This window comes from Strongylocentrotus purpuratus, unplaced genomic scaffold, assembly GCF_000002235.5.
Source record: "Strongylocentrotus purpuratus isolate Spur 01 unplaced genomic scaffold, Spur_5.0 spur5_scaffold_16, whole genome shotgun sequence".
NCBI classification, from domain to species: Eukaryota; Metazoa; Echinodermata; class Echinoidea; order Camarodonta; family Strongylocentrotidae; genus Strongylocentrotus; species Strongylocentrotus purpuratus.
In genome coordinates, this window is record NW_022145601.1 from 8,572,389 (window position 1) to 8,600,301 (window position 27,913).

The 27,913-nt window shown below is 37.9% G+C and overlaps 1 protein-coding gene across 2 annotated transcripts in view; it reads left to right on the plus strand.

The window, feature by feature from the left end:
• Positions 1–5,120: 5,120 nt before the first annotated feature.
• The window catches only part of LOC755393 (prestalk protein), a 32,333-nt gene continuing 9,540 nt past the window's right edge, over positions 5,121–27,913 (plus strand). Inside the window, exons 1-22 of one of the 2 annotated variants that reach the window (XM_030986705.1) lie at positions 5,121–5,883; positions 8,557–8,700; positions 9,455–9,538; positions 9,856–9,996; positions 10,974–11,123; positions 11,865–12,020; positions 12,638–12,793; positions 13,387–13,482; positions 16,166–16,312; positions 17,253–17,408; positions 18,179–18,331; positions 18,790–19,050; positions 20,415–20,510; positions 21,172–21,270; positions 21,678–21,773; positions 22,742–22,897; positions 23,411–23,503; positions 24,160–24,306; positions 24,562–24,717; positions 25,186–25,347; positions 25,990–26,085; positions 27,239–27,388. In XM_030986705.1, coding sequence (XP_030842565.1) covers positions 5,694–5,883; positions 8,557–8,700; positions 9,455–9,538; positions 9,856–9,996; positions 10,974–11,123; positions 11,865–12,020; positions 12,638–12,793; positions 13,387–13,482; positions 16,166–16,312; positions 17,253–17,408; positions 18,179–18,331; positions 18,790–19,050; positions 20,415–20,510; positions 21,172–21,270; positions 21,678–21,773; positions 22,742–22,897; positions 23,411–23,503; positions 24,160–24,306; positions 24,562–24,717; positions 25,186–25,347; positions 25,990–26,085; positions 27,239–27,388 — 3,085 coding nt within the window. In that variant the 5' untranslated portion in view covers positions 5,121–5,693. The remainder of the gene's footprint in view (positions 5,884–8,556; positions 8,701–9,454; positions 9,539–9,855; positions 9,997–10,973; positions 11,124–11,864; positions 12,021–12,637; positions 12,794–13,386; positions 13,483–16,165; positions 16,313–17,252; positions 17,409–18,178; positions 18,332–18,789; positions 19,051–20,414; positions 20,511–21,171; positions 21,271–21,677; positions 21,774–22,741; positions 22,898–23,410; positions 23,504–24,159; positions 24,307–24,561; positions 24,718–25,185; positions 25,348–25,989; positions 26,086–27,238; positions 27,389–27,913) is intronic. The other variant, XM_030986704.1, reaches the window with a different exon arrangement.

The following is a 27,913-nucleotide window of genomic DNA, read 5'->3' on the forward strand; positions in this document are numbered from 1 at the left end:
AAAGGACACAGATTTGTTATTCTTCCTAGCCAGTGAATAAAAACGGGGAATTAACCCTCTCATGGTTAGAACTCCCACCTCTGCCCCGGGAGCCTTCTCTAAATGATTTCCATTAAAACTACCCATGTAGGTCTACGTTAAGTCGAGCTGACCGTCATATTTGAACTAATGTTGTCCTAATGTCCTTTACCAATGTATGAACAAAATTCTCCATCAATACACCTCTTATCGATAAATAAAATAAAAAAATGATTAAAGATTCATTGATTGGGACAACAGCGTAATATGTAGTGCTAACTAAAAGAGAAAGCTTACCTGAATAGACAAAATCTTGTAAACGACGTACATGATGCGAACAGAAGAATGAGTAAAAAATAGTTGGCCTACTTTTCCACGAAATGCGCGTATCGCTATTATTGTGACGTATCGCTATTATCGTGACGTATCGTGACGTATCGCTATTATCCATTCTTTGAATGGAATACAATGAATGGAATATAACTTCATGTCATTCAATTCAGGTTTTGTTATTTTTATTATCTTTTGGTTAAAAATACAAATAATATTTACTCTTTTACTGCTCATTTTTTTCGGGGGGGGGGCGTTTTGGGGGGGCAAAAAAGCGTTTTGCCCCCCCCCCCCACTTTTTTGACTGGGGGGGGGCAACTGCCCCCCCTGCCCCCCCCCCCCCACTTCCGGCGCCTATGATGACACGGCACTGTTTTGTAAAGGTAACAATTTAAAAAGCAGTCAGAAGAAACTACAAAAGAATTAGGCCTAAGATTTACTGCATAAATGGTTTGAAATAAATAATATGGAGATAAATGCAAAGAAAACTAAACTGATGGTCTTTGGAACGAAACATAAAACTAAGAAACAAATTTTGAAAATCTATCATGTACGAGACTATCTTGAGCATGTTACCGAGATCAAATAGGCGTAACCCTTGACCAAAGTCTAAGTTGGACACCACACATATTTAATGTGACTAATAAAATTAATCGGGTTATTGCATGCACTAGGAGGATTAAGAGTTACTTGAACCAACGCCTACTGAAACATTTTTGTCACTCCCTCATTTTTCCACATATAGATTACTGTTCAGTTGTTTGGGGCAAGTGCAAAAAGAAAGATTTACTCAAATTACAGAGGACGCAGAACAGATATGCAAGATTAGTCCTTAATGCAGACTATCTAACCCCAAAAGACACCCTATTATAAAGCAGTCTTCAATGGCAAAGTGTTGAAAATAGAATCAACCAGGCGCGTACGCAGGGGGGGGGGGGGGTTTGGGGGGTTCAACCCCCCCCTTTGGAAATTTTTTGTGTGTAAACCCCCCTAAAAAAAACCTAAAACCCCCCCCCCTTTTGGATTTTTTTTTTTTTTTTTTTTAATTATTAAAAAAAAAAAAAAAAAAAAAAAAATTATTCCCATGGCCGACCTAAAAAAGGTGACCTTACCCCCCCCCCCCCAACGGAGCAAAATGTCAAATTCCCAAATTTCGAGACCAAAAAAAAAAAAAAAAGGGTCCTCTTACCCCCCCCCCCCCCCCCCCCCCCCCCCCCCCCCCCCCGCTTATTCAGCGGTCGGCTGAGTCGTTGCGATTTTTTTGGGACCAAAAAAAAAAAAAAATGTGTCCTCTTACCACCCCCCCCCCCCCCGCTTATTCAGCGGCTGGCTGAGTCGTTGCGAAATTTTCGGACCGATTTATAAATGTTAAAACCCCCCCCTTGAAAAAATCCTGCGTACGCGCCTGGAATCAACTACCACTACTTCATTTTCGTCTACAAAATACTCAATAATCTAACCCCTTATTATTAATAATCTTTTGCTTGTAAACGTCCAGTTTACTATGTTACCCGTCATTCTACCTTAAATCCATTATTTATCCCGAAACCCAAGACTGAATTTAAAAAACGATCTTTTTCTTTCATCGATCCAAGTATCTATAACAATCTACCGACTCATATTCGCACGTCAACTTCACTCCCAATGTTCAAAAACCACGTTAAGTCACTCCCTTCATCACTTTCATGCATGCACTGGTACCCAATGTTATATCAAGACTTTTACCATACAGTTAGTTGTGTTTGTTTTTTTGTTTTTTTGTAGTAATTGTGTAGTCTGTTGTAGTTTTATTTCTTACCTTTTACCTGTTTGATTTTATGTCTATTTTTATGGCATGTGTATTTTTTGTTGTTGGTCATTTTACTTTGTATCAATAATATCTTAAATGTTTAATATTTTAGACCTTAATAAAAAAAAAACATGTTCATTTTGATCTAGTTTTTAATTTGTTTTAGTTTTGTTTTAAGTTCCATTTGATATAATTTTCTCAATCTCTAATGGTATGTTGTTTATATAATGTCTTTGTTTTCTACAATGTATGCCTATTTTTGTGTGTAAATCTTTGTATGTACAGGGCTCTTTTGTAAAGCAGGCCTTTGGCACTGAAAAGACTACCCTGTTTTTAAATAAAACTGAATAAATAAATAAATAAATCTAGCTATATCTTTCTCACCCATGCATATCCCCTCTTTCTCCCACACACCCTCCCACCCGCAACCCCACTCACACATTGGCACATATTACAATTTCCCCCTTGATTTGACTTTCTTGCCTTCTTAAAGTAGTAATTCTATAAAAAGATAACTATATATCAATGGAAAGCTTATCAGTACGGCATTGCTTCAATCGCCTACGTATCATCGAAGCCACCTAATATGTATGATTTCGGTTTCGTTTATTGGAGGGGAGGGGGGGGGGGGGGTGCCAAGATTCAATGTCAAATGTCTGATTGTGGTCACATATGTATTACGTTTCACTTTCTATAGATCAAGAGCTTCCATTTGACATGCAATGTACGTTAATCAATGTCTACTTTAACGTCCATTACACTACTCAAGGAAATAATTTTATTCGTGCTCTCATATTCCCCTCTCTTTCTTTCCGCTCTTGTTTCCCCTCACTTTCTTTCTTAACTAGTGTATTACTCTGTTTCTATACTTTCTTGTACTTCCTTGTAATTACGTGTATTCGCGCGTGTAATAATTTTTCCTCTTTAATATATATTTTGTTTCTGTCCCCTTCTCTCCGTCTCTCTCTAACTCTCTCTCTCTCCTCTCTCTCTCTCTCTCTCTCTCTCTCTCACACACACACACACACACACACACACAAACACATTCGCAGTAGTTGCGACCACCGATCAGACACTAAAGAAAATGACAAAAAGGTGTCACCCACACTCACACACTCACGCACTCGCACACGCCCACACTCAAATCCGTCGAAAGTTACTAGGTCACTCGAATCAACAAATTTCTTCTTCCAAACAATCAACCCACATCCTGCGATAATCATATCATTTTTGCAATGTGACGTCATTGTTGTGCTTGCAAGTGGTCATACTAATTGCACATTGTCCCAGTTCGTACATTCAAAGTACTTTAATGGCGGCAGCCAACGTCATTTTCTTTGCAGCAAGACAGCAAATTTGTTATCGAAATCTGAGTCGGAACTCGATTTTCAACCGGAAAGCCGAGTAGGCTTGCAATTTCACAATAACCTTTGCTACCCGTGACCTAACCTCTCTCTCTGAAGTCGGATAATACACAAAATTGTTATAAAATTGAATGTAAGATTCACTTTGTTTTATTTCCCCGATAGCCTTTCCCCATTTCTCGTTGATAATGAAAACTGGTTTACTACAAAATATTTCAAATGCCAATAATATTATATTCCAAAGTTGTATTTGTACTGATCCCATATACCCCCTTTTTATGTTTTGATTTACAAGCCTGCGGTTCCATCGATTTATGGTCGTAAAGAATGTTTGTTTCATTTTTGTTTATTTTCACAGTGCCAGGTCGTACAAGCCAACAACTGAAGCTCATATGCATTGATTGTCACTCAGTTGATATGATCTTATTCCGAAAAAAGGAGAATGATTGGAAGTAGAATCATATTCTATCAAACTGGGAGTGACCATGACAGTATTAACATCGGAGAGTGAACCGTTGATTAATCCGCTCTTGATTCAATTTGATTTGATTTGATTTTGTTTGATTTTACTTGATTTATTGGTTTATTCATCATCTTAACAAACATTTGTTGTTGTTATTAATGTAAAATCGATACAATTTTCTGATTAACTGCTATTTCTATCTAGAAGGTATAAATCTTTAAATGGACCTTGAGACACACATTCTCCGTGACTGCCTGTACTGTCCCTTTATAGCTGTTCTTGCTATAGCTGCTCAAATGACGTTCCCGTCCATTGTTTGATCATGGTTTGATGTTAAGGACTTTCAGATTTGCATGTCGACCTAGTGGACTGCTATGTGTGACGTCCTTTTAACTATGCGGACATGCAAATCTAAAAATCCCTAGTATCAGTTCTAGATGCATGGTCTTCCCCTCTTTGCGAGATGGTGTTTTCCAAACCATCTTCGATCTAGTTACGGGCTAGTTACATGTCCGAACCACTGTAGCTGTCTTATTTCCACACACTATGAACATGACGGACAATGAAAGCGGACAAAATATACAGTTCCTCAGGTAGACAAAGGAACATCCCTTCACTGCTATTATGTAAAAAGGTGAACATGCATGTGACACCTGTGCTACACATTTTTACATAATAGCAGTGAAGGGATGTTCCTTTGTCTACCTGAGGAACTGTATATTTTGTCCGCTTTCTTTGTCAGTCATATTCATAGTGACAACAGGGCAATTTCGTAATGTAACCAAATGTAATGCATAAGTCTATGTGAAGTGCCTCAATACAAATTATTTCATTCACCTGATAAGAATAATCGTATTTTAATAGACAGAATCCGAACTGCATACATTAGTTGTTGCCAGGTTAGACAAACATTATGGCTTGTTGTTTGCATTCTGACTATTGTACTATTATTCTTATCAGGTGAATGAACAAATTTGTAATGAGGCACTTCACGAAGACTTGTGCATTAAATTTGGTTACATCCCGAAAATAACTTTCGTTATCTCTAGCTGTTACTTTTTTGTTGGACGTATGCGAAGTGCAGTGGACATGCGTAAATAATGATAATGATGGAATATATTAAATTACAAGTTGAACGTGTAGCAAACATTAATTAGTTCTTTCACTTTAGAAACCTCGACCTACGCCAATTAATCACTTTGCACATCAATCTCGTAGTTCCATGTTTAGATTTATCACACTGTTTACATGATGTCACGTGCAAGGTTAGGTGCTACCTTTCACCTCCAAGCCATTGTGCTTAACCTTCCGGCGGCAATTCATAGCGTATTGAAGCCTTCTAGATAGGCCTCCATCTTATAGCCTATTTATCTGTCGGGTAAACAGTAGGCATTCTTACGGAGGGGCATAAAAAACCGAGCCTATATAAACTTACCACCTAGTATTTGGATTCAAGAGAAAGGTTGAAGGACTGTACTTGAGAGGTTGCTGGCCAACAGAACACTTTAGGAATAATTTATTTTTCAAAGCGGTGTTTATCAGCGAGGAGAAATTATTTATTAAGGAGTTAGCACTCTTCTCGATTGTTGGGCAAATATTGTTTTTTTGGACAAAATAGAGAAAAGGATCGCCCCCGCTTGTAATTACACTGTGGGGCAGTCTGCCAGAGGTTCTGATGCCATTGGCCAGCGTGATCAACATTTGCTTTTCATTTCATCGTTGACCTCTGATGGGAACACATTCTGGTTCTGGAATATTCTTGATAGAAAAAGCAGTTGATCATTTTGCGAATCTTTGCGAGCTTCTAAATCCAAACGTGATACAGAGTGAAACGTTCGGAAGAACGTGTAAACTGGAAATGTTTCGTTCAGGAGTTTTACTGATCTTACTCGTGTGCTTTACGGCATCACTGGTGGAAGGTAAGAAACTAAAAAATATAACAATTGCCAATTTTCGTAATGTAACCAAATTTAATACATAAGTCTTTGTGATTCGCCTCAATACAAATTATTTCATTCACCTGATAAGAATAATAGTATTTCAGTAGTCAGAATCCGAAATGCATATATTAAGTGTTGCTAGGTAGTTCAAGCCATAATGTTTGTCCTACCTGGCAACAACTAATGTATGCAGTTCGGATTCTGTCTATTGAAATACTATTATTCTTTTCAGGTGAATGAAATAATTTGTATTGAGGCACTTCACAAAGTCCTATGCATTAAATTTGGTTACATTACGAAAACGGCCTATTACAATAATAACGATTAATTTCCACATGCAGCGCATTATGGACTACAATGTAGACTCTACTGCGTTTGACAAGGTAAACACATAAACAAGGAAATACAATATTATATGTTATCATACTATATCAATTATATCAATTATGCCATCTTAAATCATCTGTAGCAAAATCCTGATGAAATGACATGTTTTTCATCTATTTAATCGGTATGGGTATGAGTGTGTATGTGTGTATGTGGGAGCGCGGGGGGTTGTGTATATATATATATATTATACACATATAAATATATAAATAGAGAGAGAGAGAGAGAGAGAGAGAGAGAGAGTGAAAGAAAGAGAGAGAGACAGAGAGGGAGAGATAGAAGGGTTGTATATGTAGGTAGATATAAATGCATATAGTTAAATCGGGGAAGACAAATAAGTATCTCTTTTTAAAAGAGAGAGGACTAAGATTGTGAAAAAGCAACATCCCTCTTTTTTTTTTGTTCTGGTCATGCGATTGCATTGTGAAAGAAACGTTGTGGAATCGATCGGAAAAGGTTTATCATCAAGCATATAAATATTGGTGTGTACTGCAAGTGCAAGGTTCTGGAATCATCAACATTATAAGAAATTTGGCTCAGTCTTGGTAAAGTTACAAGCACTGTACACAGAAAGATGTATATGGGACCACGCGAAATCTATCTAGTCCGGATGGATAATACCAAATATATCAATTAGTAAGCGGTTTCCCGGCAAAATTTGTATCATCATGTATTAGTCAAAACATATTCTTTCACATGATTGGTAATAAGAGCTTCCTTTTCATTTGTTGAGAGGGGGGCGTTTGCAAAACTGGTCTATACCTTAAAGCTAGATCCTTGTATTTCACTTACCTATTAAACTACCAACCTCTACCCCAGTCCTTAAAGATGATATAACAATAAGTAAAATTTGCCTAAAAATGAAAGTTTCAAAAACGATTTCTATATTATAACTATTTTATTAACTTATTTCTTTTCCTCATATTCTGATAATGATAGATGCCTATAGATATAGAAACTAAATTTCCTTTCATCTCTCTCTTTCTCACTCAATTTCTCTCTCTCTCTCTCTCTTTCTCTCTCTCTCTTTCTCACTCAATTTCTTCCCATTTATTATGCAAACATGCAAACAGAAGCGAACATTAACTCATATAGTGACAAGACAGTGGCAATATCCAAATTAATTACATCGGGACACGGCTAATTGTTCACATATTAGCACGCACACGATGAATGCAATTTGTAAGTCGATGCCTGCGTACGACGTCAGTTAGTGATTTTTGTGTGCAAAAGTGCAGGTGTGCAAACGAGCGAGCGTACGGAAAGGCGGAGAAAGCAGTGAAGGTGTTAAGCTTGCAGTGGCTCTACAGAGTGTTTTGAAGTTGGACTGCCTTTCGTTTTGTTTTCAATATTTCGATGATATATCATGACTTGTATACTGTATTTGCCATTGGTAATTCACAGTCACTACTAGAGGTTTAATGTGCCTATAAAAGACTGATCTATAAACAAACTAGGCTCCTCGGTGTAAAGTAAATATAACTTCATGGCATATGTCATAAAACTGGTAATCACGTATCTCGTGTTTGAACTTGTAGCTAGTCCTGAATATTGCTTTTGAAGTGCTTATGTCGATCTCTATCCCATATGGACTCCACCACGGCACTTTACCAGTAATCATGGATTTCTTCCTGCCATATACCCCCGCTCATATTGTGTCACTTCATATTGACTCTCTGTTATAATGTTGTGATAATAAGACATTTCTATAAAAAATAAAAATAAAAAGGGACTATCTTTTTATAGAGCAAGAAAAGGGTCATATTTCACGTCTTTTTCAAACACAAAATAGGGTAACTTTGTGAATGTGTAGGTCTATTGGATAATCCCCCAAATAGGGTGTTGTTTAGAACTCATTTTGTACCCGTCCCCCCAAAATAAAAAAATAAAAATAAAATAAATAAATAAATAAATAAATAAATAAATAAAAAAAATAAAAAATAAAAAAAAGTAAAAAAAAAAATAAAAATAAATAAATAAATAAATAAATAAATAAAATAGAATAAATAAAATAGAAACAAAATGGGTTATAATTTATGGTAAATGTTGCTGAACGTGTGTGTAACGGGGATTCGCAAGCATTCGCCGCTCAGTGAGATACCCCCTAAAAGGTAATTAAAGCATTGTAGTGAGGAAAATCAAGCGACGTGTGGTCATAAATCTTTTTTTGCGAGCCATAAAACTCCATAAATACAGGCTTCTTAAGCTAATTTGTCTAGTTCTCTCTCTCTCTCTCTCTCTCTCTCCCTCTTTCTCTCTCAACAGCCGAAAAGGTCGGAGTATGCCCAGCCATACCACTCGAGTCTTTTGGATCGTGCGGAATCACGTGCACATCGGACGATGATTGCTCCGGAAGTGATAAGTGTTGTTCGACCGGATGTGGGCAGTCATGTATGGAACCCGAGCCTTGTAAGAAAAAGAAACATCACCTTCCGATTTATATTAATTTCGTTCTAATCACTTCATAATTTGATTCATTGTAAACAAAAAATTGCTTTATTTATAATTGCAATGTTCTTTTTATGGGAAATTGCCTCTTCACCAGAGCTAACTGAATGTGTTTATTTTCCCTTTCTTTATCTTACCTTTTAGGGGGTGGGAAGGGGGGGGGGGGAGTTATCCACACGAATCAAAGCTCTAATTTTTAGTGGATTTCTCAATTGTTTAAAAATTCTACTTGCACTTAACTTAATTTATGGTAATATTATGATTATAATATCTTGTATCCTTTAATTTGATCTCATATCGACATTCTATATTATTCTAATAACATATAAGTTTATTGTATTTGTTATTTTATTTGTTTTATTGTAAATTTCATTTGGTATTGATTTCATGTAAGCACTTTCATGATTTGATTGAGTTATGGAAATACAATTAATTGAATTGAATGGAATTAAATTAAATTGATAACAATAATTGTAGCTTCTCATTCTGGGACGTAGTTTCTTTGAAAGCATAACTTTAATTTACCAACATCTTAAGACATTTTGGAATTTGTCATCAGATTTTTATTGAAATATCAATTATCTTCATCCTTATCGTCATCATCATCATCATTGTCACCATCATCATCATCATCATCATCTCATCGTCTTCGTCACCATCATAATCATCATTATGATCATGATCATCATTAATATCATCCCTTTTTTCCCCTTAGATGTACTGTGTCAGATGTATTGCCCCCATGGCTTCGTTTTGGACACGAATGGACGCCCTACCTGCAATTGCAGCCAGCAAACTGGTACATACAATGAATTTCATTTATCTATTTTACCTAATATGCATAAAAACCTTTCAGTTTTTAAATGATCAACATAAAAACAAAACGACTTAAAACATATTGAGCAACTTGATACAAGTAGAAACAAGAAGTAACAAAGTCGAAAAGAAACACATTTTACACTACAAACGAAACATTTTTTAAAAGTGAATGGATTATCAAAAGTTAACAGTAATGAATGAGTACATATAAAAGAGATTCAAAGTTTAAAGTACCGCAGTTGTTCCGATTTTTCTATTTTTGTTAATCCTGAATATATTTTATCGTAATTATTCCAGAGATCCACGAAGGCGAATGTCCAGTATCTGACATGATCGGCATCTGCGCAGAAACATGTGCACATGACGGTAACTGTTCGACCAATCAGAAGTGCTGTTCAAATGGATGTGGTCACGATTGTAAAGATGCTGTCTTTCCAGGTATGACGTAATGATAACGGGTCGATGTACACTTTATATCTCCAAGAGCGTTTAAAACAAAGGAATAACGAATAATCATATCTGATTGATACAAGTCTGTAATAAAAAACAATTACACACATACACACGGAAATTTACGAGTAATCATCGCAAATAAGCATATATTAAACAAGTATTAGAAGAAGGAGGCAAGGTGGTAGAAGGGATAAAGTAGAAACTCAATTTATTATATCAGAGACATCCTAGTAACACTCACTAAACCGACAATAGACTCAACACAGCATTACTCTTATCCACGAACGGCTCATATTTAATTGGTTATTTATAGGTCACTGTCATAATGTGACTAGGAACTAGAGCATAATTTCCCTATGTCAATTCCCTCTGTCGATTCAAAGCTTGATTTTGCCAATTTACACAACTTATGAATATCCTTTAAATCAAATAACATTAATGAAACGATGCACCGACATGCTCCAGCGGGGTTAAGTAAAGGGTTAGTCAGTTAGGTTCAGGGGTAAGGTAATATTTAGGGTTAAAATAAGAGTTTGGATAAGAGTTAGGGTAAGGACTAGGGTTGGGGCTAGGGTTAGGGTAAGGTTAGGGTTATGTTAAGGGTAGGCCTAAGGGTAAGGTATAGTGTTTGGGTTAGGGTTGACATGATTGAAGTTAAGAATTACATGTATGTATGATTCATAATATCACCTCGGGACATTTTTCGCCATGACATGTGTCGTAAACACGAGCGCAACAACTTATTTTCCGTAAGATTGATTCAAGGGCAATTTCAATACCCTGTTGTATGTCCCATAAAAACCATGTTCTGATTTTTATGTCAAAGTAATTATTCGCACATTTCAAAAGGTAACACACAAGCCAATGATATTGCCTTTAGAGCGATTTTTCGAAAGTAGTTTGGATCGTGTTCGTACAACCTAATGAAATATCCACGTCAATCAATTATCTTAAACTCTTAGAAAAACAAGGACAATGCCCAGCTCTTCAAGACGGTGGTTTCGGCACCTGTGTCGCGGAGTGTCAGCACGACACACAATGTTCTGGGTCGAAAAAGTGCTGCCACAACGGTTGCGGTCAAGTCTGTGTGGATCCCACAAATAGTTCTCCGTGTAAGTTGATTTTTTTTTATAAATTAAACTGCAATTTTTGCAAGCGGCGTTTACAAATTAGGAACTTGGGGCACGTGCCTCCTGAACATATTTATGTTGCCCCTGCGAGAACTTAGAAAAAAGCCCACCCCATGATATAATAATGATCGTTTAATATTGGCAGCGTAATGAGTCTCTAATTATAGCATTATTATGGCAGGTTTCAATACTTTAAAACGCTACTTTCTTTGTCACCTTGTCGTCACGCTCCCTCTAAAAAAAGACACAACTGTTTTTCCTGATGATCCCCGAGAGGACTCCCCTGAACCCACCCCCCCCCCCCATAGTGAAAAAGAATATTGTCTATGCTTGACGATGCTAGCTTTCGCTCTACATTGGATTTATTTTTGCTGCAAAATTGAAAATTAACAAAGAACATTTTACTAGCCACAGACTGAATTCAAAATCAAAGATCGTATAGTCAAATGAATTATAAAACCATCCATCTGCGGGTATTTCGCGTGATTGTATAAAAGAAACACATATTCATTTTTCTAACATTCGAGGTTATCTGCAGGCATTTTGCAAGCAATTTTCACTTTCTTTCTTGCGATTTTTTTTGCTTTAATGTGCTAATAAAAATATTTCTCGCAGATAGGGGGCAGTAATTCAAGCGCAAGACCATCTTAAGAAACGAGCAAAGATTGAAGGAATTATGTTCCACTTTCGTTCTTTTTTTCATTTTTTCATTTTTCATTATAGCATACCGCCCTGGAACCTGCCCTGTCGGACTCCTGGCAAATGGAACGATGGGTGTATGCGCAGACTTCTGTGAAACCGACCTCGATTGTCCCACTCATCACAAGTGCTGTTCCAATGGTTGTGGTCACGTTTGCATGGCGGCGGATTCACTCCAAGGTAGTCAATGAGCAGTATATAAGAAGTGATAGATTATTTTTGTTGTTTAATCTGAATCTGAAATTGAAAATATTAAGCGAATATATTTTCTGTACGCGTATACTTAATCACATTATTCCTACATCAAGTAGTTTAAGGAACCCGTGCCGGCTGATAACTCGTGTTCCAAACTTTTCAAAATATACCGCTATTTGTTTTTACTTTTTAGGTTTAGGGCTATCATTTGTATCATTTCTTTAAATGCTATCTATTTATTTAAAAACATACATTGGGAGTACTGTGGTACAGAGTATGACCACATTCAGCTCTTATATGAGAGGTCCTAGGTTCGATCGTTGCCTGGTGCTTAAATACGAGGTGCTTTTACCCACTTTTGTCCCACTCGACCCAGGAATATTTTAAACGAGGAGTTGGCAATGATGGGTTAATAGTTATTGCAGGATCCGCAGAAAGAGCAGCGAGTAGTAATCTTACTAATAAATGGAACTACCTCGTGTAAATCAAACCTAATAAGCATTGTTATACTACAGAATATAAACAGTTGCCTAGTTCTTTGAAGAAATGTAAATATACGATGTGTAATATATTTATAACAACCCATTGATTTTCATCACCAGTTATCCATAAAGGTTCGTGTCCGGCGTCAGTTTCACCAGACGATCAGGACATTGTGGGTCTTTGCGTCGAGGCCTGCGACAATGATGGCGACTGCGATGAAAACCAAAAATGCTGCACCAATGGCTGCGGTCATCTATGTATGAGAACTGAATCAAGTAAGTGATATATAATTAACCCTTGTTGTACTGATGCGTTATTTCGATTGCGTCAATACCTGAGCTAATCTAACTCATGGAGGACACTATTAGGGACTTTTGTACTTGCACGTCGACATAGTGTCCTTTTAAGGCACCGCCACTGCTTTAAAAGGACATCACACGTATCAGTCCACTATGTCGACGTGCAAATCTAAACGTCCCTAATGTAGATATGTGCACATTTTGAATTTACTTTTAGTACAAGATTAATCTCCCATGGTCATCAAAAGCTGAGTTACTTGTTGACGCACTTCTGCGTCAGGCAAATAACGCAACGTGTGTAGCGCCGGAATATCATCCATGGGGTAGTAATCATTAGGAGTATACAAATGGTTAATTCAATTCAAAAGGATTCATGCTGGGATTAACAGCAATCAAAACAGAACCAGTCAAGCCGATGTTTTATACGTACTCATTACCTTACGTTTATTTCGCCACCAGTGGTCCTTCTATCACCGCTGATTTGTAGAAATATAATCATCATCATTCAATTCAAACGTCGTTGTTATCGTCAATGAAAACGAATTATCTTTGTTTGTTTTTGCCCTTAGCGCCATGTCCACAAGTGATGTGCATGATGTGGTGTCCTTATGGATTCAAACAGGATTCTGATGGGTGCAATTTATGTGAATGCGCTAACCAAACAGGTGAGGAAACTATGTACTCTGTAACGCTGCTGATGATGGAGATGATGACAAAAAGGATGTTGATAATGATGTTGATGATATTTTTTCTTGTCCTCTTACCAAGGTGTTTTATTTCACAAATTACACATTTCATATACATTCACATCAATTTACATTTTAACATGATAAAAAAGACAAAAGTATTTAAATTAATAGTTATAACCTTAACATTTCTTGAAAAATTTATTTGTGTTTCGTCAATATAATACTTATGATGTTGATGATGCTACTGGTTGTCAAGATGATGATGACGATGATTATGGTAGTGGTGATAATGGTAATAACAACGGTGGTGTTGATGATGGTGATTATGTTGATATTGATAATGCTATTCAAAACATGATGATGATGATGATGATAGTGATGATGATGATGATAATGGTAATGATGATGATGTTGATGATAATGATGATAAAGACGACGATGATGATGAAGAGTAAGAGGGTGATGATGATTTCGACAATGATAATGATAATTGATAGTGGAAAATAAGAAGAAATCTTTCTTAATCTCTCCCTAAACAAATTATTACACTTTAATTCTATAAGCATGTTATACGGTTTCAAATCTTGGAAAAGGGGAAATAACTACAGTGTACATTTGGGTTCTAGGACAATTACCCCCTGGGCAATCATCCCCCGGAAAATTACCCCCCGGAAAACTACCCCCAAAGGACAATTACCCCCTGGAATATTACCCCCCCCCCGGAGAATCACCCCCCGAGGACAACTACCCCCCAAGGACAATTACCCCCCCGGAAAATTACCCCCCGGAAAATTACCCCCCGGAAAACTACCCCCAAAGGACAATTACCCCCTGGAATATTACCCCCCGGAGAATTACCCCCCCGAGGACAATTACCCCCCGAGGACAACTACCCCCCCCCCCGAGGACAATTACCCCCTAGGACAATTACCCCCCAAGGACAATTACCCCCTTGATACACTAATATGAGGATATTCGGGCCTCTCGTTGCCCTTATTTGCCTTGCTGTCAAAATATTGTCCGCGAGCGAGGAAGGAAGACACTTTAGTATCTTCCAAATTTTATTTTCTCTTGTAATTACATTTTTTAACCGTTTCTAGTATATGATTTTTTTTTATAAAATCAACGTTTTCCAAATCATTCTCCTGCGGCACCCCGGTTGAAAAACGCTGTGCTGGAGTCACAAAATCAAATGAGATGAATTACCAGAGAGCAGATATTTATTTTCTTTTGACATGGCAATTTCTATTTCAAAATAATTTAACGTACACGAAAACATTTATACTTCAACAGAAATAAATAAATAACGTGAAGAAAACCTTAATTATGGATCACGGCATGGATGAGGGCCCATTATACATACAAAGCCGGATACACGATCAGCTGATGAAAAAGTTACAGAGGGTGCATAAAGGAAATCTTACATCCTAATTTCTTTGTTGTGCCATTGATGGTGAGAGAGTCTGTAACGCGTACTCATCTGCGCGCAATGTATTGTTTAATTTCTAAGAAATGTAATTTCTGTTCTTTACTCGGTAGCAAAACTACAGGGGCATTGGGCAACCTCCACAACCCCCCTAATCGAATTGAAATATTTGAAAAGACTGACATGAACTTCATAAATCACAAAGAAAATGAACGTTTATGCAATTTTCTGTAAATAGCAATTTGGAGAGAAGCTTGCGTTATACGTCACAGTCTTATAAATTCCTCGGGGATGATTGTCATTGGGGGTAGTTTTCCTCCAGGGGTTATTTTCCTCGGGGGGGGGGGGAGTTGTTGTCGAAGGGGGAGGGGTAGTTGTCCTCGGGGGTAGTTGTCCTCGAGAGTAATAATAATAATAATAATAATAATAATAATAATAATAATAACGTTTTATTTACCCAGGGTAGCCACTTCAGTTATGAAACTGCTCTTCCAGCGAGCTCTGCATAACATAACATAATTATTACTACCCTTCTCCAATCTAATATGCTGAGCGCCTAGCTAGAAGGCAGAAGGTCCCATTGTTATAAGTCTTTGGTATGACTCGGCCGGGGTTCGAACCCACGACCTTCCGTACATGAGACGGGCGCTCTTACCACTGAGCCACCAGACCCAGTAGTGTCCATGGGGGGTAATTGTCCTCGGGGGGTAGTTGTCCTTGGGGGGTAATTGTCCTCGGGGGTAGTTGTCCTTGGGGGTAGTTGTCCTCGGGGGTAGTTGTCCTCGGGGGGTAATTGTCCCCGGGGGGTAGTTGTCCTCGGGGGGTAATTCTCCGGGGGGTAATTTTCCAGGGGGTAATTGTCCTTGGGGGGTAATTGTCCTCGGGGGGTAATTCTCCGGGGGTAATTTTCCGGGGGGTAATCATCCTACGGGGGTAGTTTTCCGGGAGGTAATTTTCCGGGGGGTGATTGCCCAGGGGGTAATTGTCCTGATACGTACATTTGCACCGTTCAGTTAAAATGTGGTAGGCACATCTTCCTGTAAGGTAATCATGTACACATAGGTGACGAGCGGCAAATGTGGATTAATGCCTCGCCAAATGACGTTAGCTTTGGACTTGGGTTCGAATCCTCAACTCTTGGATTGAGAGCCAGGTGAATGAACCACTATATCATTGCAAATTATATATTATTTCAAATTTTCAATTTTCAAGTTTTAATGATCTTTCTTAAAGTAATCCACGAAGGGGAATGTCCGGTCGTAGCAGAAGGCATGATGGGTATTTGTATGACAACATGTGACCACGATGGTTCCTGTTCGGCCAATCAGAAATGTTGCTCTAATGGATGCGCACTCTCATGCCAAGATGCTGTGATACCCGGTAAGCTATCTGGACATAGGAACGTCTTTTGTACATAGTGTATATGTATATACGTTCCTTGAAAGATATGAACATCAATTTGCATATAAAATTAGTAACAGTTTTGTTTTAATTGCATTCAATGTAAAATAATGGAAGATTTACTACGGGGCTAACCTCGATTAGCATTTTACCATTTGTTAGCTCCAATTACCAAATAATATGTATGTATCATTTATTGACAATAAAATAATGGATGTACATAATGGTGAATTGGTAACAAATTCATACTCAGATGTAAACCCTTTTCGGAAAAGTAGGCATTATTTAACCAGCAATAGAGGCATGCTTCTAAGAAAAGCCACTAACTAAATGTAGCTAAGATAATTTAATGAATTAGTTAAATTGCTTACTATGTTTTACATACAATAAGGGAGAACGGGGTGAAGTAGGACATCAATCATGATGCAGAGCTTTTTACTTTGCAATTTTGTAGATTTTTGTAACCTCTCAATTCTGTATATAAATGTAATACAAATACTAGGCTACACTCCATATAAGACCCCATCCCTACCCTTTTTTTCCTTTTAAGTAATTAATCAATTAAAAAGAAGTCTTGAACGGGAAGAAGAAGGGGACTATAGGGATGGACAGGTACAGTGAGTGAAAAAAGGGACGAAATTGTAAAAAAATTGCCAAAATTACAATTTTTACTGGTGAATATTGCTAAATAAGTGCCTGAGATATCAAAGGTAATAAAATCACTTCATATTTAGGAAACTCTTACAGTCACTTTGTATTGAACTGAATTAAAGTGAGTTTCATAGTTTGTCTAGGACTTCGTTGCGCGTAGAACCTACTCTGCCTTTATGCATTCACATGATTTGCTGCTTCATATTTGACAGTTTCATAGTTACGAGAAAAATAGCATATTCATTTCCTTGGTTTATTTTTGGCATAGATGCCAGCAAAGCAGGTTCCTGTCCGTCCACTCTGTCGTCGGATACGGTTGGAATCTGCTCCGATTTATGCTCTAGTGACACGGATTGTAGTGAAACATACAAGTGCTGCTCGAATGGATGCGGTCACCTCTGTCTTGCACCAGTGACCCACCCAGGTGTGTTCACGCCATAGTCATTTTAGTTATCTATTCGTTAAATGTTTCTATTTGTCTCATTACCCAACACTCTTAAAGATATTAGGTAAGATAATGTTCAGCATGAGATTAATTATGTATCCAACCAACTGTTTCTTCACGTTTCTTAACTTAAAGCCTCGGTCACAAATGCCATTACGAACTGCTACGAACGCCGTACAAACGATTTTCAGACAATGGAAATTCGGGAAGACAATGGAAAAACAGGGAGATTCGTACGAAATGATCGTTCGTACGAACCTTTGTGACCGTAGCATATTAAACTTGAGTCATATATTGTGTAATTAGGTAACAACGAAGAATAATGTCTTCAGAATGGGCAAAATTTTAACTAAATTCGTTTTTAAAATGTCAAACATTAAGATTAACGCACGCTTTAAGTTGTTGTTATTTATCACTTTGACAACATTTTCAATTTCTGTCATGAAATAATGATTGTTACCAATCTTATACAATACTCCATTGAAATAATGAAGTAAAAGTCAACAAATTGAAAGTAAGTCATGGCATGACAAATCAGCAATAATGTTTGCTCAACTTCCTGATGACGTTAATCTAACGTTCATGTACGTCCGAAGTTTTGTGTACCATGGGAAAGCAAAAGTAATAATAATAATAATAATAATAGCTCACATTTATAATGCGCCTAATACTTTGTTTCTAGGCACGGAACATATTATTACTACCCCTTCTAATCATGCTGTCAATGCTGACGTCATTTTTATAAATAGTTCATACGGGATCTTGCCCAGTTGGCGACTTGCCGAATGGTGCATCAGGGATCTGCTCAGAAATGTGTTCTCATGACGGCCAATGTGGACCGCATCAGAAGTGTTGTTCCAATGGTTGCGGCCACGCTTGTATCACTGCTACTGACGTTTCCGGTAAGGAGTTCTGTTTTCACAGACTTCAAAAGTTAAGACGAAATGCATTTTAGATTTGTAAAATAATTACACAATTAATGATTAACATTCAATTAAATAGAATCAAGGAAATAATATTAAGAATGTCATTGAAAAAAGTATAGATGATTAAACAGTGGTGTCATTTCCAATTCAAACATTAATCATTGAGTTCATTAATTGTCAACGTGATGCCTAAAGCATGGAAAGCGTTAAAGCCATTGTTCTTTTTTTCTTCTTCAATTAGATATTTTAAATATGAATAGTCGTTTAATTGTTTCGCTGGTGTTTTTTTTTAATACTGACAACACCATCAAATTTTTGACCTCATGACTAAACTTGCAGTTTTTTAATTACTGTTCATATAACCAATATGCTTTTCGAAAATGATCAATAACAGTGTCAAACTAGATATAATATTCTTCCATCGGTATTGATAGATGGGTGCCCTGACGCCATTTGCCAGCTATTCTGCGAAAATGGTTTCAAGAGGGACGAAAGTGGTTGCGAGATCTGCTCCTGCGAGACACCAGTGGGCCTTCACGCCGGCACTTGCCCGGTAGGTCTACTGCCCGAAGGTGTGATCGGGACCTGTGCTGAGAGCTGCATGGAGGATGACGACTGTTCAGAGACACAGAAGTGCTGCTCCAACGGCTGCGGGCACGCCTGTGTCGATGTGACAACGTCACGTAACGCAACTGGTAGGTTCCGAGGCAACGACCCGCTCAAAATATGAGGCGACTTTCTTTTTCTTTTTCTTCTTCAATAGTAATCTTCAGATGACTATAATACAGCCTAGCTATCACGAAGATGAACTTAAAGGTAAAGACCAGTAATGGTCATGCGATTGCATTGTGAAAGAAACGTTGTGGAATCGATCAGAAAAGGTTGATCATCTAGCATCTAGCATCTACAAGGTTCTGGAATCATCAAAATGATAAGAAATTTGGCCCATTCTTTGTAAAGTTACAAGCACTATACACAGAAAGATGTATATGGGACTACCCTATCTCTCTCACAAGACCATGAGAGAATTAAATTTACCAAATATATGAATTAGTAGGCGGTTTCCCGGCAAATTTTTTATCATCATGTCTTAGTCAAAACATATTCTTTCACATGATTGGTAATGAGAGCTTCCATTTCATTTTTTGAAATTGGGGCGTTTCCAATACTGGTCTTTACCTTTAACATTGCAGACGGTGAGAGGAAGATATAAAACGAGGTTTAATGTGATAACGGCATTATAGTAGTAGTCCCTGGATGTTCTCTGGACCTTTAACAAAACGCTCTTATTTTTTACGAATTTGTAGAATCCTTATTCTCTGAAAAGATATTTCTCTCAGGATTTGAGTAAAAACATATGTGACTGCAGACTGACTGCAGACATGTTGATAAAAGTGTTTAAACATCGCCTTCTTTGCAAAATGCCGTTCCGCTCATGAGTAAGTCATTTAGAAGAAAACGTGCCCTGAATACATAAATGGTGGAGTCATTTGACCTACCAAACTTGCGGACCTTATGTAATACGATTACCCCCAACGCACGGACCAATGCTCTTTATCTCAGTCTTAACAATGGTTGCGTAGGAGATTGACCAGAGACCGAAAATAACCCCCTCCCCCACCCCCGAATAGGGTCGGTTTGAAGTCGACATAATGCCACTAGTGCACTTTCGCAGGGGGCTCCTGAAACGTGATTCCGTGGATTCCGTTCATTAATTTAATGCAAAGGAAAGACCTGTTAATCGCGTTTAAGGAAAACATATTTAGGCCTATCAGGCGAAGTAGAGACGCATTGAGTATTTCCTTTGTATTTAATTGTAGTATAATCGAAGGAATCACACTTTAGGCGCCAGGTGCGAAAGGGCACGAGCTCCTTTAAAAACTGTCCATTTTACATGACTCGACAACTAAACGCATCTGTTATTTACTTCTTGTCCTCTTTATAAAAGGAACGTCCCTGGTAACTGTTTTGGTAATGACATGTACATGACCCCATTCGATAACGATGTCAAGTATTGTTCAACATATGAATTTCTCTCTTGAACTTTGAACTTTGACAGACCTCTGTCCGCTCATGATGTGCCTAATGTGGTGTGAACACGGCAACCAGAAGGACCAGAATGGATGCGATACATGTGAATGCAACCAACATCCAGGTAAAATATCGAATTACTTTTCTTCTTTTATTGTGTAAAAAAAACATATAAAATGATTAAAAAGAGTTTTCCCTTTTCTTTTCTACTTCACTATATTTCTAACTGTACCCTCATTTCCTGACAGAGAATGATCATGAATTTGCAGACATCATATAATTTGTGCTTCGTATACTATACAGTGCGTCCCGGAGAAAACGAAACCGAGAATTATCGATGTGTTTTCATAACTTAATCACAATTATAATTAATAAATAACACATATTTGTAAAGCTTCGATCCTCTTCTTTCATTTGATGCAACTCACATGATGCATATTTCATGCATGGGGGATTACAATCATTTTGAAGAGAGGGAACCAAAAAGTCATTTGGCGAGCGGTATCTAAATTTCAAAGAGAAAATCACGTTTCTAGAAAGTTCACTTTCTGCCCTTTCATAATTATGACACCTCAATCAGGAAAAATGATCCAGGAATAACAAAGTTCTGTTTGTTTAAAGTGATGCTTACATTTCCATAATTTGATTAAACAAATTCGTTTTCACTGGCTGCCTGCAGTAGCAACAAACAGAGTCGACAAAAGACTTAACTCCGTTCCGCTGACGACCAGCCATAATATCACGTCTTTTGTCCATGATTTCGTTTTTTTTCCTTTTCTAATCAGTGCCTTCATGTCCAGATGTATTATGTGCGTTGTATTGTCCCTATGGTAACCAGCTGGATGAAGGTGGATGCCCCATGTGTGCCTGCAACGAAAAACTGGGTAAGATAAAGTTCACTTTCAACTTTCGAGCTACTTTTTTAATTTTCTTGTCTCGACATACAGAAACAACGATTTCACAATCAATAACAAACTACCAAAAGACAGTACAGTAACACCTGCTGCTGATTCCTTTTTATTGTTTCTTTTTTATTATATTTTTTGGTGGTTAGGTCAGGGTTGTTTTTAGATCTAGATGCTGTTTTGTAACTTTACAATAACAATGCAGATTCAATCAATTTGAAGTGGCCATACATAATTGATTACGACTTTTTAAAATTCACAGCTTTATCTTTTTTTCTTCCGAATTCATTTAAAATGTCACCATCCTGCTTTGAGTTTGCTTTGTTTTTGGGTAGTTGTCTATTAAAGTTGGATTTTTCCATTACATTTTTTTGTTATAATTTCAGAGGACTGCCCCGAAGTGATGTGTATGCTGTACTGTGAACACGGCTACGAGAGACACCCGTCCGGCTGTGAGATCTGTACATGTAGCCAGCCCCCCGGTAAGATCCACTCTTTATATCCCACACAAAATAAGTTCCTTGAGCCATATTTTATCTATCATTTGATAGAGATATACCAAAAGTTTCCAAATTATTGAGCTGTTTCCAGTGCAGCTTTAAAATGTATCGTTGTTTAAAGGTACTATGTCCCATTTGCAGGCCAACAAAATTAAAAGTTAAATTCCACCGGCATTTGAAAGATAATACTTGTTTAGAGCACCCCTAAAAAAAAGGGCTTAAAATGTCTTTTCGTGGGACCGTAGTTGTCGAATCGAAATTAGTGATCGCGGTCGTTTAATTGAGTAATCTGATTTTTTAGACCCTTGTACCGAATGGTCGTACGTTTCGTGCTACGCAAAGATTCGATCCGTTTAATTTCGGTCACTTCAAGAAGTGGGTTATTGATATAGACCAATGATAATGTACCCTTTACAGCTCATTTTATGAATGTTATTACCAAAGAAAAAAAAAGGAATCAGTCAGTAGCTCAATAGTGCCTGATTTGAAAAGAATCGGGTTAGAGGAAGGGACCTAGATAGGAGTACAAGCACTACGTGCAAAACAAAACGAATTGGATTTCGGGAAATTAGAAGAAGAAGAGGAATTCAAAACGTGAACAAGAACAAGGCATTGACGAAAGTTGTCGATGCAATTACTTACCCGAGAATAGTAGTCGAAGCTTTGAGTGTAGTTGTCCAACTCTATAGTTGTCCCAGGGTTATTTGTCTCGGAAGCTTTTGTCCTAGGGGTAATAAAAATTAGTTGCTCGGGGTATTTATATTGAGGGGTGCTAGTCAAGTCCTTTAATCGCTTAAAAAAACGCGATGACACTTTCATATAGATAAATCAGTTCTGAAATGAATTCATGCACAATGAATACATACAAAATAGCTTTAGAAACTTGTCATTTAACATTGTTTAAAATCGAATATTCTTGTTCATATTCTTTTCTTTTTTTTAAATCTCAGTAATCAGACCCGGTGTTTGTCCTGCGCCCATCTCCCCGGACCGAAGATCGCTACAGACCAATATGTGTGATAATGATGAAGAATGCCCGATCTTGCAGAAGTGTTGTTCCGATGGGCAATTCTACGGATGCGTAGAAGCAATGGATATGCCTCCGAGTAAGCATGGCTAAGTTGTAAAATGTGGGGACTTTTTGAAAGTGAAAAGAGGAATCTAAACAAAGTATCGTCTGCCGAGAGCAAGATGGTCTTAACTTGCATTCTTGCATTCAAATACTGAGTTAATGTCCTTCTAGTTCTCAGCCAACAACAAAGGGTTAACAAAGTCGGTATTATCTTTGGCAGGAGAGGGGAGGTTGGACAGTGACCCATTAAGATTACATTTGAATGGATTATAACTACAATAGGTTAGCGGAAAAGCATTTGACCTTTTCCACTTGTATAAATAATGATGATAATAATAATTACATTTATAGGGCGCTTTGTACAGACGTTTCTAAAAAAAATTAATGCATCCACACTTTCTAGATGTTAAGGATTCAATTACACTGACTGAATGCCACACGTTTTGAGATTTTTCTATTCTTTCCTCCCCTTTCTTTCTCCCCCCCCCCCCCTTTAAAAAAAATGAATTAAAAAAAATATATCACTTTTGTATCCATTTATACGCAGTGTGCCCTGAAATAATGTGCATGCAATACTGTCCTCATGGTTTCAAGAAGGGAAGGAATGGATGTGACGTCTGCGAATGCAACAGCCAATCAGGTGAGTCGTAAGATATAAGTTTTCTTTTAAATCTTTTAAATTCTATTAAATCTCGACAAAGGGTAGCTCTGACACGTGTTTCGGCGACAATTGCTCGGGCTTTGTTTGCTCAGAAATATGGAGAGTTAGGGTTAAAGTTACAATTACTTTTTACGTTTAGGTTTTAGGATTGTGAATATGGTTAGCTATATATAGTCATATGGGGTGTTGCAAGAAATTTGCAATCAATTGCAAATCCTCAAAATCAAGCGTAAGTCTTTCGATTGATTGCAAATTTGCAATTGATCGCAACTCAACTTTCTTGCAACGCCCCATTAGTAAGCTAGAGAGAGAGTGAGAGGGGGAGAATAAAAGCTAGATCTAGTTAACTTGATTTAACATTTAGGAGGCTAGTGGGGAGTTGCAATTAATCGCAACTTTCTTGCAACGCCCATACTGTTTGATTTTATTCATTCTATGCTTTGAGTGTTTTTTAATATTTATTTTGTGGGGGAAAAGATGCACATTTTACTGGTACTTATTCAAAATTGAATCGCAAAAGATCGCGTGAGCTTTTTATCTTGTTTTTCAAAGTAACAATAGACACAATAACAGAAAGTTTAAAGAAAGCGACGTAAGGGCAAATTGAATTTTACTAATGTATTTCATTTTGACAGCCATCCACGAAGGAGTGTGCCCTATTTTGATGGGTGGTATGTTTGGAACCTGCAACGATGCTTGCGAACATGACGGGAACTGTTTTACCAATCAGAAGTGCTGTTCCAACGGCTGTGGGCACACTTGCGTCGACGCTATCCAACCAGGTTAGTTTTTACTTTTGAGAAACCTAGCTACTGCGTTATCATTCAGATGCAGAATTATTCGGCATTTATTTAACATCAAATAATATGGCATTTGAAATATGATACATTTCGGTAGTCCGAAGAATAATGATAATCATGTCAACTCATATAAAATGCATAACATAAATCAGCGTAAACATTAACATCAACATCATGAATGCAAAGGAGATGAACCTTGTAGATGAGTTTGTAACCAAAAAAATGTTTTTAATACAGGAGACATTAAACCGGGGAGTTGTCCAAGGTTAGAAAACGCTGGTGGCGCTCTTGGTCGTTGCGAGGATCACTGTGTAGACGATACGTCCTGTTCATCGACCTCGAAATGCTGCTCAAACGGATGTGGACGCTCTTGTTTCGAGCCGGACCCTACAGGTGAGATATATATATATATATATATATATATATATGTGATTATAATGGCTAATGTAGCACCGGTACTGTCTATGCTGTATACACACGCACTCATGCGCGCGCACACACGCGTATTGAAGAATCTTTACCAAAATGTGACGAAGTGGCAGAAAAATTGGGAATTAATAATTATAAGAACAGTACAATACATAATGAGTAATAACAAGCAGACTGAAAGAAAAAGATTTTAACTGAGTAATAGTAGTAGATATGCCTCATAATTTTCGATATACCATTATAAACTTTAAAAGGAAGAAAAATAAAATTGAAATGAGAGGGGGGGGGGGGGAGTTGTTGATAGTAATGTCAGGCCATAATATACAATTATATGTTTTAAGGCTTGTTAGTACATTCCAAAGTAAAGTGTGATGGTTTATATTCGAACCGGACTTTTACCCGTTTTATTTATTTGTGTTTTCACTATCACAGTGATAACTCGACCAGGGACGTGTCCTACCGGTGCGCTGTCCAATGGGACGATGGGGGCGTGTTACGAGGGTTGCTATGACGACGGAGACTGCTCCACCAACCAGAAGTGTTGCTCAAATGGGTGTGGTCATGCCTGCGTCACTGTAGTTGTAGACGAACCAAGTATGTACCAAATAATTTTGACTTAAAATATAGGCATGTTTTGAAAAAAACAAAAAACAAATATATATTTGAATTTATTGATTCACCAGTCATACAACAAAAATTCCTTTTCCAATGGTCAAACAATAAACGCAGCGGTGATTCTTATGTAGGACAAGATTAAGAAAATAAGAAAGTATCAAAAGGTCCAAGAGACCGAAATCACACGAGACCGCCACCCCACTTGACCGACAGAAGAAAGAAATGCTTTGGAGAAGAAAAAATGTCGGTCTCGTGTCTAAGCTAATGAACCCCAGTATCATGAGTTCGTGACCCATATTACCATCCGTATCAGGAAAATTACCCTGGACAATCACCCCCTGGAAAATTACCCCCTGAAAAACCTACTCCCCCCTCCCCCAAGACATTAACCCCTCAGTAAACTACCCCCAGAAAATTACCCCACAAGGACAACCACCCCCGAGGACAATTACCCCCGGTAAAATTACCCCCTACGACAATTACCCCCTGTCTCTGAAAATTCGTCCCTAGAACCATTATCCCTACTTCCAGGACAACAAAAGGACAACCACCCCGAGGACAATTACCCCCCCCCCCCTGGAAAATTACCCCTATTCATTGCACTTTTGTGTTCTTTTGCAGGTCCTTGTCCTGATATGCTCTGTGACATGTTCTGCGAATTCGGCTTTGTGAGGGATGGAAACGGTTGTGACACATGCATCTGTAACGAGAAGCCTGGTAATTGTTTCTTGATTCATAAAATATCACTTTCAGAAGAGTTGAACTCTAGGCCAGTTTCCGTACCATATTGTCTCGTGTAATTTGTATTTGTAATGTTCGCCTGATTTAGTTCTAGGCTGTTGAAATCACCCTGAATATTGATTTGTTCCAAGTCTTTAGGATCATGTTATATGTTATCGAGTTGTAGTACGTTTCTTTCTACTTCTCACAAATTTAAACTCTTACTTTTCCAAAGAAAGCAACAGCAAAACCAGACCGACTACGGACCGAACACACCGACGCACACACGCACACGCACGCACACGCACACACGCACGCACACAAACACACTCACGAACGCACGCACACACCAACATAATAAAAATAAACAGTACCCCTATTATGCCGAAAAAGAATCTGTCGGTTTGGTGGCTGTGTTGTACAAAGCACTGCCTATTCTATAAGGGAGTTTACAGATAGCGCATGGTACAAATGAACCCAAATATCCACAGATCTTTTACACATGGAGAAGTTCCACTTTGAGAATCTTAGAATAATAACTGCCAAAGTCCTAGATGTGCTTCATGAATACCTTTTGTTTGACCTCTTGAAAAGAATACTTCCACCCGCGTATCATAGAATGTACCGTTGGTGCATGCATAAATGAATAATGTTACATAACTTTCATGAGCGCATATCCAGCATTCATCTCTGTGGGTTTTACCATTTTGGTACACATGACCTTTAGCTGCCCATGCGCAGATTGCATCTGTAAACTCCCTTATTGTGTCGATCTGCACGTATGGCAAACGAGCAACCGTGCCAATAGACCCGTTTACAAACACTTTCACATTTATGGATGTTTCTTTCCTGGGGGCCTAGTGGCGAGCAGACGAGGTATTCCATTAACCTGCCATTAGTGCATGAACTACAATACTTGGAATCCAGTCTGCCTACATTATTTGTTGCTTTGTCTGGAAATTCTTCAGGTTGTCAAGAGCAACCTTTGGTTGAAAATTATGCATACAATTTGAATTATGTTAGTAAATCGGTCTCTTGGCACTGGTGGCAAATAAAAGGAGCACGGAAAGAAATCAGACTCGTCTGTATAAGGTCAATTTTCAACATATTAACCTTTATCATTAGTGGTCTATATTTGTTATATTTACAGCGGTTCATCTTGGAAGTTGTCCAACCGATGGATATGATGGAGTCGGCGTCTGTATGGACGAATGTTACAATGATGACGACTGCTCGGCCAATCAGAAGTGTTGTTCCAACAACTGCGGTCACATGTGTCTGGAAGCTGTTCATGCTCCAGGTACAGGGAAAGCCCATTGATCACATCACAAGCGTCATTTCGATTGCGTTATTATCTGCGCTAATTAGTTCCGTGAAGGAAATAAAAAGATAATGGCCATTTATATACAGAGCATATAATATCTGTGACGCAGTAACGCTCATGGCGCTTAGACATAATTATAGTAACCTGGCTATAGCCGAACCGTTAAAGTAACGAGCGCTTAAGTATATCAGGTACCCATTTATACCCGGATGGAGAGTGGCAAATGTAGATTAACGTCTTGCAAAAGGACGTTAGTGCCGAGTTGAGATTAGAACCACGTACCTTGTTATCTACAGTCCCTTGACTTAGCCTATCCACTAGACCACAGACCACGAATAATGCTCCCGTAAATCTAAGCAACATTTTATTTTTTTCTGTTCATTTTGCAATCGACTTTCATGGGATGTCACTTTCAATTGGCGTGCCAAAGACCACAAAGGTCGCTGACGCTTTTCTACGTTATCGAAATGACACCTTGTGTGCAACAGAAATGAAGTTTAA